At 34.0% G+C, this 11,712-nt stretch overlaps 1 protein-coding gene across 2 annotated transcripts; it reads left to right on the top strand.

The window, feature by feature from the left end:
• Positions 1–1,170: 1,170 nt before the first annotated feature.
• LOC107491279 (protein CHUP1, chloroplastic) lies at positions 1,171–6,811 on the top strand. Of its 2 annotated transcripts, none has more exons than XM_016112102.3 (9): positions 1,171–1,467; positions 1,604–1,671; positions 1,925–2,644; positions 3,331–4,650; positions 4,749–4,880; positions 5,175–5,356; positions 5,434–5,545; positions 6,019–6,162; positions 6,555–6,811. In XM_016112102.3, exons 1-9 carry the CDS (start codon positions 1,383–1,385, stop codon positions 6,663–6,665), a joined length of 2,874 nt encoding a protein of 957 aa, XP_015967588.1. In that variant the 5' UTR covers positions 1,171–1,382; the 3' UTR covers positions 6,666–6,811. The 2 variants fall into 2 exon arrangements, with proteins under 2 accessions (XP_015967588.1, XP_015967587.1); XM_016112101.3 differs by having other exon boundaries at positions 1,922–2,644.
• Positions 6,812–11,712: the final 4,901 nt, after the last annotated feature.

Below are 11,712 nucleotides of genomic sequence, written 5' to 3'. Positions count from 1 at the left end.
AATGTGATGTGGACTTGGGAAGAAACATAATAATGGAACGGGCACTTTTTCTTTTGCATTCTTTTTCTTTCTTGCCAATGTCCAATAGCTTCCATTTGCTTTAGTCCACCGAGTAAAACTTCACGCTTTACTTTACTTGATCATATCTTGGTTTCTGTATTTAGCTTTTCTATCCTCAATTCTTATTTCTTTTCAGTTAAAACCCAATTAGACCTTGCCGATAAGCTGCTGGACCCACCTGTTCCGAAAATAAATAAGAAAACTTCTATTCTATTCCCATTAATCAGACAAATAGAAGTCCCTTGATTATGAGATTTTATTTGTGGGTCCTTTGTCAAGTGCAAGAACACAAAAGGTTTTTATTAGATTTTATTTTGTCATAACGTCTTTTTTATCTTTGTTTTCATGAGAACAAAAAAATAATCATTGAGAACCAAAGTTATTATTTGTATTCAATGTTTTCACAAATAAGTTATACACTTAAATTTATTTATTAATAAAAATACATAATACATATATAGTTATTAGAGTTAGCTCTTGATCTTGTCTTCAAATACAGACTAATGACCATTTGACCAATTTAATAGATTGAATGGTTGAAATTCAAACACATCAAAATTATTATCATTCTTATTATTCGGTATAAGACATCCCAATTAACTAATGAAATTTTAACAAAATAAAATACTAAATAACAAAAAATCCAATAAATAAAATTAATTATCAATAATATGTAAATACATAGGAGGATATTGGTTGGAAAAATATACAATATCAATCATGTGTGAATGCTGCATTAAATGATGTACAGAAACAGAACAACATATTTCTCATTATAGTACTAATTCAGTAATTTATCTTAGAAAAAATAAAAAAAAATACTAAAGTAGAATTAACCTTAAAATCAAGAATTATGGAATAAGCAAACCACCAAATAACAAAGCCACTGCGGAACATGTCTGCATTTCTAATTTTACTGTCACTAGTCGTTTTCAGTCTTGTTCTTCTGCCTGGCTTTAACTATGAATATTCCTTTTGAGAAAAAAATAAACATTAAAATATGTATATATATGTATATATTTGTCAATTTATTGGGACTAACATTGGCCTCTAGTTATTGGTGGTTGCTGTTTCTCTTAGGAAGTTTCATAAACCTGATAAGATGATAAACCCAATTGTGTGTATCTGCCATTGAAATATTATTCATATAAATGAATCTTCTAAACATGGGTTGGGCTTAACTTAATTCTCTATCATATAATGGTTTGAAAATTTCAGTTATGGAGGTTCTGGAAAATGGGTGGTGGAGGGTGGTTCTTGAAATGGGTTTCGTGTTTAAACTATCGATGCAAAATTAAGGTATTTCAAACAGCTAAAGATTCATGATAGTAAGGTTAGGACTTGTAGTTGCTGCTTCACTTGCAGCATATACAGTTAAGCAGCTGAATGTTAAAGGCTCAAAATCAGGTACTTGATTTTCTTATTCACTAATCTTTTTTTTTTTTTTTTACTTTTAAATAATAATATTTTGGGATTCATGATTCATATTTGTTGCCAATCGAATTTAGGATTATAAGATTGACCCTATGAGTTAATATCTCAGAACATGGTGAAGCAAGAAGTAGAAAGCGTCAAGGTGAGGGCAAAGAAGCAGAGCTCGATAAGAAGGATGTAAGTTTGTAAAGAAGAACTTCATCATGTTTTTAATTGAAAATAATCAATCTTATGTTAATGAAATGATAATAACTTTTTAAAAATTTAGTGTAGTTTTCTTGGATTAGTTAAACAGAATAGACTAATTAAATAACGGAATCAAGTGTATTTTTTTTATTAATGCACTCTCTTTCATGTTCATATCTATTGGCCAAATAAGAACTTTCCTTATCTTTGTTAACTTTGTTTCTTTGGATGTGTTTTTTAGAAGGAGGAGGAAGAGGAGAAAGAGGAGGTTAAGCGAATCAGCAGCATAATTAACAGAGCTAACGACTTCGAAGATGATATTTTACCAGAATTCGAACATCTCCTATCGGGAGAGATCGAGTTTCCCGTACGAGGCGAGAAAGACACAGTTTATGAACTAGAGATGGCGAACAATGCGAGCGAGCTAGATCGGTTGCGAATGCTTGTTAAGGAATTGGAGGAGAGGGAAGTGAAACTCGAAGGAGAGTTGCTCGAATACTATGGACTGAAGGAACAAGAATCGGATATCGTCGAGTTACAAAGGCAGCTGAAGATCAAGACAGTAGAAATCGATATGCTCAATAATAAGATCAATTCATTGCAGGCAGAGAGAAAGAAGCTTCAAGAAGAGCTTGCGAATGGAGGAAGCTCGGCCAAAAGAGAACTCGAGGTAGCGAGAAACAAGATCAAGGAGCTACAGAGGCAGATGCAGCTTGAAGCTAACCAAACAAAAGGACAGTTGCTGTTGCTTAAGCAGCAAGTTTCTGGTCTTCAGCTGAAAGAAGAAGACGCGGTGAGAAAAGATGCAGAAATTGAGAAGAAACTCAAAGCTGCGAACGATTTAGAGGTCCAAGTGGTGGAGCTTAAGAGAAGAAACAAAGAGCTTCAACATGAGAAGCGAGAATTAACCGTTAAACTCAACACGGCCGAATCCAAAGTCGCTGAGCTCTCGACTATGACAGAGGTTAGAGTCCTAAAGATACAGTTTCATATTTTTGAAGCTTTGAATCACCAAAACCTAAGAACTCCCAGTTGAAAGCACCCGAAATATCAATGAAAATCAATCATGCACAATTACATGTCTGTTTTGTTTGTGTTGTCTTGAACTATGCCCCTTACAGAAAATTAATACTGGTGTGTCACGTCAAATAGCGGTGGGTATGTATACACTAAAATCAACTACCAAATCTACCACTTATGTAGAATATGTGTTGAAATACAAAATATTACATTGAAAATGAGTTAAACAATACATGTTATAACTGATTTGGTAGCTGAATTCAGTATACATATATCATTTTTTAGATTAAAATAGACATTTTTTATTTTATTTTACTGGACCAAAAGCACAAAAAGAAAATATAGGAACCAAAATAAAAAAGAAATAATAGTGAAGCCAAAATGTAATGTTTAAATTCATTTCTTCCTTCTGCACTTTATTGGACTATGTTTCATCAATGTTGAGCTTATTATTTAACGAAACATATAAAAAATTAAGAAGAAAGTTCCTTTGAAAAGCTATGTAAATTCGTTGAAATCTTCTATTGTGAAGGTTGCATAAGTGTTTCGTGAAAATGTTGAATTAAATCGAATATGTTTTAGTCGTTTTTATGATGAGTGTAACCTTATTTTCAAGAACGTTACCTGCAGAGTGAAATGGTGGCCAAGGTAAAAGAAGAGGTGAACAAAGTGAGGCATGCAAATGAAGATCTTCTAAAGCAAGTAGAAGGACTTCAGATGAATAGGTTCAGTGAAGTAGAAGAGCTGGTATACCTTCGTTGGGTTAATGCGTGCTTGAGATATGAGCTCAGGAACTACCAAGCACCCCAAGGAAAAGTATCAGCTCGCGACCTCAGCAAAAGCCTCAGCCCGAAATCACAAGAGAAGGCTAAGCAGCTAATGCTAGAATACGCCGGCGGATCAGAACGTGGCCAAGGCGACACTGATCTAGACAGCAACTTCTCCCATCCTTCTTCCCCAGGAAGCGAAGATTTCGACAACACCTCAATTGATAGCTCTACTAGCAAATATAGTAGCCTTAGCAAGAAAGCTGGCTTGATGCAGAAGTTGAAGAAATGGGGTAAGACCAAAGATGATAGTACACTTTCCTCGCCGGCTCGATCTCTTTCTCCAAGAAGGATGAGTATGGGAGTTAAGCCGAGGGGTCCGCTGGAGAGCTTGATGTTGCGAAACGCAGGCGATAGTGTAGCCATCACTACATTTGGGCTAAGGGATCAGGAAAATAATCCTGATTCTCCTGGAACTCCAAACAATAATGATCCCCTGAATTCTGTTGCAACTTCATTCCAGTTGATGTCTAAGTCAGTAGTTGAGGGATCAATGGAGGAAAAGTATCCGGCGTATAAAGACCGGCACAAATTGGCGTTAGCCAGGGAGAAACAGATCAAAGAAAAAGCTGACAAAGCAAGAGCACAAAAATTTGGCGATAACTCAAGTTTGAGTGGCATGAGTAAAGAGAGGTCTATAACTCTGCCACCGAAACTAACTCAAATAAAGGAGAAGACAATTGTTTCTGGCAGTACCAATGATGAATCTGAAGATGGTAAGAGCGTTGACACACAAAGCATTAGCAAGATGAAGCTTGCAGAGATTGAGAAAAGGCCTACTAGGATACCTCGGCCACCTCCTAAACCAGCCGGTCGTCTTCCGAGTGGCACAAATCTGACTCCTTCTAACGGAGTACCATCTGCTCCGCCTCTTCCTCCTTCTCCTCCAGGTGCTCCACTGCCACCACCGCCACCTCCTCCACCAGGAAGCATATCGAGAGGAGCAATGGATGGCGACAAAGTTCACCGAGCTCCAGAGCTAGTCGAATTTTATCAAACATTAATGAAAAGAGAGGCAAAGAAGGATACTTCATCACTGTTAGCTTCTTCAACAAGTAATGCGTCTGATGCAAGGAGCAACATGATTGGTGAAATTGAGAACAGATCATCATTCCTCTTAGCTGTATGTTCAAGGATTGTTTCTTTTAAATTTTTAATCTCTTTTGCTACTTTCTTATTGAAGTCAGAACAGATTTTGAAATTTTGTTTTTTGGGATATAGGTCAAAGCTGATGTAGAATCGCAAGGTGATTTTGTCATGTCCTTGGCAACTGAAGTTCGAGCAGCATCGTTTTCCGAAATCGAAGACCTTGTTGCCTTTGTGAACTGGCTAGATGAGGAACTTTCCTTCCTGGTATACATATAATGTGTCATGCAGCATCAAGAATTAATAGAGAAAGTACAAGGAACAACTTCTAGTTAGCCGATATTAATCAACTTTAGGTTTAGGTTTATAATTTAGGATTTAGAGTTTAGAATTTAAGATTAACAAAATAATTATAAAAAAATTGGCTAATGTTGGCGGAAAAAAGTCAGTTCTCTATCATTACTCGAATTAATATTAGGCCCCGTAAAACCACTACATGGAAATAATCATGCAGCATGATATATCACTTTCTTATTAACTCTTTTCATGTGTTATGCCAAGGTTGATGAACGAGCTGTGCTGAAGCACTTTGATTGGCCTGAAGGGAAAGCCGATGCACTAAGGGAAGCAGCATTTGAATATCAGGATCTGATGAAATTGGAGAATAAAGTCTCAACCTTTGTCGATGATCCCAAACTCTCGTGCGAAGCGGCTCTAAAGAAGATGTATTCTTTGCTTGAGAAGTATGCATCTTTCTGAGATGAATCAATTCAAATCAATCGTTGCTTGAAAACTGAATTTTTTGTTATTGTCCCTTCAGAGTTGAGCAAAGTGTATATGCACTCTTACGCACAAGAGATATGGCTATTTCGCGGTACAGAGAATTTGGTATCCCTGTAAACTGGCTCATGGATTCTGGAGTGGTGGGCAAGGTATGTTACCTAGTCTCTGTTGTAGTTCACAGTTCAATGCACATTGCTATTATAGTTATATTATCATCAAGTTATGTGTATGGAATACATTGCAAGTGTAGCCGTATACGGATTTGCAGTATCCGCATAATATTAATCTACCAAAAATAAATAATTAACACATAGGTACATAGATCCTTTTCAACAAAAATAATATTTGGAAGCTATAATTTGGGTGCCATAACTTACTTTTATTTTGACATTTTTTAATGCATTCATTTTTTTATTTTATATTTTTAATTATTATTGAGATAAATAAATAATTTTAAATATAATAAATATATAATTATGAATATTACATATAAAAAATTATAAATATTAAGTTAAATAAAATAAATTTGTATTATTATCTTTTTAGTATTATTTTTGAAATAATTTCTTGGTTTGATGGTCGTTTGACACGTAACTTAAGTGATAAAACATCACATTTGCAGATCAAGCTTTCTTCAGTGCAATTGGCAAAGAAGTACATGAAACGTGTGGCGTCAGAGCTTGATATATTATCTGGACCTGAGAAGGAACCAACAAGAGAGTTTTTGGTACTGCAAGGTGTTCGTTTTGCTTTCCGTGTCCATCAGGTAATCATAGCTTATTTTGTTTCCGTTTCTGTTTACAATTTTACATGTGCTGAAGAGGTTTATTACATATGGATCAACCTTCTCTAAAATATGAAAATTAATAAAATAAAAAAAATAAGAGCCTAATTATTTTTAAATAAAAATATTAGATTTAATAGATAATATAAATTATAAATTNGCATCTTTTTTATTACATACACATTTTTCATTTAAATACGTGTCAAATTTACAAAAAATCTAACAAACTTCTGTTTAATTTATAGGATAAAAATAAACATGTTCCGATTATCGTACTTATTACTTTTGGCTAAAAAAATTATTCAATATTATCGATTGAAAACAGAATAAATTGAAAACCAGAAAATAACAGTGGTGGGGAAACTCTCTTTCAGTTTGCAGGTGGCTTCGATGCAGAGAGCATGAAGGCGTTTGAGGACCTCAGGAGTCGCATCCATACACCTCAAGCAGGTGAAGATATTAAACCAGAAACACAGGATTCTTAGCCCCCATCAGTAGCTGCTTCTCTTACAAAGTTACAAGTGTGACCTTTTAATCTTTGTATATTTCATTTTTTTTTCATTTTCACTAGCGATTATACATATTGGATATTATACTACAAGGACAATAATAATAAATTAATAATAGTAAAGTATCGGTACTCAATACTTTTGCCTAAAATCAAAATCTTCTTCGATATCTTTTATTTTCAAAATTTTTCTTCACATTTAATAAATTTTAAGATGGTCATTCTCCTAAGAATTTTAATTTCATGACAAATTTACTCTCGAGGGAAATGATAATTACAAAATTTTTAAAACAATCTCCCAACACGCTAACCCCACCCTATTCCCGTCGCCCAAATCACCGCAATTCCAACCCAAACGACCAAATCTAACCCATCAACCCAAACCTATTAGTTAATAATACTCAAACAGATGACGAATTGAGTAATAAAATCAATAATAAATTTTCTGCCAAAGCAAACATACTTTAATTGTCTATGAACTTATAAATAAACTTTAAACGTTTAAACCACGAACAAATATTTTTTGCACCACTTGAAATAGAGATAGCTTAACTGAAATACACAAATAAATTTGTACTAATATATTTTAAGAGTTTGCAAACAAATTCTAAGCACTTATATGAAATTGTAATTCAATTTTTACGCTAAAAAAAAGCTTTTGTCACACTTTTAAAATGTGTCAAAAAGTGAGAAAAAAATATAGTCACAGCTTGTGGCTACGATTTTTTAGCTACGACCACATTGCAAGGGTCACATATGAGAGTGCGCCGGTTTTTCTATTGGCACGCTTTTATTGAGCTATGTCCATGCTTATTTTGTTGCTGCACCATTAACTATTGCTACACTTTAAAAGTGTGGCTTTATGTATAATTCTATAGTAATATTTTTAAACGTACTCTCTGATGGACATAATACAGCCATACTTTCTTAAACGTACCTAGATTTGAAGTATGGCCATACTTTTTAATTCATGTGCCTATATAAATTTATTGCCATGCTTTTAAAGCATGACTATATCTTTATCAAATTAAAAAAAAATTATTTTAGATATTTTTTTAGATTTTTCTAACAAAATAAACCTGTTTTTATACAAAATAAATATAAATTTAATTAAGACAAACTTTTATCTAATTTTCAATTGAAATCAAACTTGTATTAGAACATTAATAGTATTTTAAAAAATAAACAAGTTCATCATGTTATCAAATTAAAAAAAAATACTAAAAACAAGCAAGTCAATTCAAAACATAAACACAAGTGTATTGATACATCATGTTCAACCATCCTAAAAAATCAGTTATAATCTTTTGTCATCTTCATCCTTGTCATCATCATAGCCTTCATCCAAAACATATTGAATACACACTGCAAAAGAATAAAAAAAAATAACATGACACCAAGGAACACATATTCACGATAACATTATTATAACACCCTACCACACAGAGTCTTATGCTTAAGTCATAAAATAGAGGTGGTGAGGTATTACAATCTCTAAAACTAAAATTATATATATATTTGAAAAAGATTTATATCTAGGAGCCTTTGAAGGAAAGTTAAAACAAAAGCGTTAAACAGAAAAACGCAACACTCACGTCAACATTAGCGGTAAACGTAAACCGAGGAGGATTAGAATAAAGCAACACTTAATTATATTTAACATAAGAGGAGAGTTCTAAGATACAAATAACTAAGCTTCTGACTCGGCTCGCGAAGTTATAACTGGCCAGAGCACATATATACATATATACATACATTCAAAAGGAACCCAAAAGACCCAAAATATAGTTTACAGAACCTGTTTTATCCAAATCAACCTCTAAAAGGGATAAGCATCATACACATAAGAGGTGGAGATAATAAGAATCTACGTAAGCCTTCGCTATGAGAAGCTTCCAGCATGTCTCAACGAAGTGCCTCACGTCCTGCATCTGAAAACCACAAAATATGTATGGGATGAGAACCAAAGGTTCTCAGTATGGTAACAATGCCCACATCTCTAACATATAATGTCTCAGGAAAGCCGAAGGCGATCCTAAAACTTTCGACATATAATTTAATCTTATAATATAACTAAACCAAAAATAAATTAGGCAACTAACTAAGAATCTTCATACTATCTAATACTCCTCTTTTCAACTCCTTCAAACCTCCCAACCACCATTGGAATCATTTTTTTCAAACACAATTATTACATGCAAGGAAATCACAATTAGGATTCAGATACAGGAGATAAACAAGTAGCAAGTAGTTTATGCAACCAGTTAGGCATTCCAAACAAAACAGACTAAATAAACACATATATAGATGCATATGATGCATACCTATCCTATGGCTGATGAGTCTCATCTGTCGGTTATATAGCCAACGCGACAAGTCTTGGTAGCTAACCATTGAACTTTCCCTCTGTTGCGCATATCCAAACCTCAATTCATAAACATTCATAATCATATAACACACATTAGTGTATATCCACAGGGGTGAGCTCACTGAAAAGGTCTAAGTGTCTGGTCACACTTACGACATAGGGTCAGCAGAGTATCGAGTCTTAACCTAGAGCACGTGGTGGCAAGCCATTGCTTTCACCCAGGAAAACTCGTATCTCAGATATTTGGAAGTGCAACAACCACATAATCAATCAATAATCATATATTCATAATTAGCCATAATTCATTATCAATATATCCATCCAACTCATAACATAAACAGCACTTCCGCCATTATCATCAGTAAACTCATATAATCATTATCAGCCATGAATCATCATTAATTCACCTCTTTCTTCATCAACAAGTTACCTTCCTCACAGTCCTCATTGTACTTTATTACCCAAAATCCACCTACCAGGCTTTAAACACGAGGAAAAAGGGTTTTGAAAGCTGCAGAAATACATTAAAAATAAATAATCAAGGTTTTGGAAAAAAAGAGGCTCGCGTACGTGACCCCCTGCTCGCATACGCGACGAGCACAACCCATAGCGTATGCTCACATCACGTGTCACTTTTCGTGTACGCGTCCCTGCAAGATTTGGACCTCTCGCGTACGTGACACACATCTGGCGCATGCAAGCCCTCTGAACAGTGTCCAATGACCGCGTCGTGTGTGTTCCTCACATACGCATGCATAACAGGAGTTTCAAAAAGATGCTAAGCCCAGAATTCTTGTTTTGCACACAAAAGTTAATCGCGCATAACTTTCTCGTTTTAAAATATTTTTCCTCTGTTCTTTGAACGGTGTAAACCTCTCGGACCAATTTTTTTTCTAGACATATTTGAAAAAAATTAGAGGTTTGGAGGCCAAGTTATGTTCCACCAAAGTTGGGCAAAATTATAGTTTTCATTAAACTTTACAAACCTCCACTTTCAAAAACAAACCAATTCTAAACCTTTTAAAAACTAACCCAAACCTTACCATATCAGCATCAAACACTCTCGACTCATATTTTCAACCTCCTCATTCATCCCACAACTTACCAATTCTCCACTTTCATCAATCTCAACTCACTATTTCAAGTTCAACAATATTCAAATTCATTAACCACTATGCATATCAATCAATATCATATACAAATTACATATATCATTAACAAAAGCATCAATCACAACTTCCAAAACAATTAATTACATACCTAATAATCCATCTCAACCAATCAACAACATCAACAATTCAATTCCTATCTTACGGTCACTTGCCTAACTTTTCACGACACATTATATTTTAGATACGAGAAACTGAAACCATACCTTGGCCGATTTTCTGATAAACCCATAATACCTCAAGCATTCCCCGCATCACAAGCTATCAACCTTAGCCCCTCACCAATGAACCTAGCTTCCGAAATTGATCTCAAGCTTCTATTTCCTCAAATGAGTTCCAACTTCACCAATTCGACCTCCAATTTGATTTTTACACTAGCAATATACAATCTAATCCACATATATCACTATAATTAATTCCTAAACTCAAAATCTCAAATCCACAAGAGAGTTAGGGTTCTTACATTCTCCAAATATTATAGGATCACAATCCAATAATCTTCTCAAGTTAGATTGATCCTAAACACATCAAAATATCAAAATCTCAAAATCCCGAACACTAAATTTTTGAATTGGAGAATAGAGAATAGAAACTGGGAATGTAGTTTTCTCACCTTATTACATACTAAGCTTTGTAGAGTTCGACGCTGTGGTCACGTAGCCATAAACGGTGCGGCAATCAGAACTCCGGATCAAAAGTTATTTGGAATTGAAGACCAAATGAGGGTTTTGTGTTTTGGAAGGTGTTCTTCCCCTTGCTGAACTTGTTCAGTGATTTTGCATGAATGAAGAGAGAGAAATGAGCTGAGCTCATTTGTTTAAGTGAGTGAGTTGGGCCCACGGATCTGGTTTGGGTTCTGTTCTATTCGTTCGACTCAATCTTAGGTCAAATTCTTTAAAAAAATTCTTATTTTAAGTAGTTCTATCACATTAAACTAAAAAAATTTGATTTTCTAATTTTTTAAATAAATATTAATTTATAAATTAATTATTTATTAATTATTCGAATTTTACAATTATTACAGGTTGTTTTGTGGGTTCTGAATTTTGACCTTCGAAATGACGAGTCAGGAGAAATAATATATTTTTCTTTGAACTTGTAGATTCTTCTTGAATAGCGAGGTACCGGTTATTCATATCTTATAGACATAGAAAAAGGATAGCTAAATCATGATAAAAAAAAAAAACTTGCACTTAAAATCTCTGTTCTTTTATAGAAAGACATTCATATCATGCAGAAGCTGATAAGAAGTCCAAATCTTAGTAAAATCACAAAACAAAATACAAAATTAGTTTTCATATACATATTCTACAATAACTAGTGATACACATTGCTATATTATCAATCCTGTTGGCTTAACAAATTATATTATAGGCAATGTGGCAAGTCTAAAAAGTCATAAGTTTAAAGTAAACAAAATGCAAACAATTAAAAGTTTAAAGCAAACTAGAAAGAGCAAGAGACTCACCCTTTCATGTGTTCAGTTC

Source organism: Arachis duranensis, chromosome 5, assembly GCF_000817695.3.
Source record: "Arachis duranensis cultivar V14167 chromosome 5, aradu.V14167.gnm2.J7QH, whole genome shotgun sequence".
NCBI lineage: Eukaryota > Viridiplantae > Streptophyta > Magnoliopsida > Fabales > Fabaceae > Arachis > Arachis duranensis.
The sequence above is the reverse complement of the archived record's forward strand: the minus strand, read 5'-3'. Positions and strand labels throughout refer to the sequence as shown.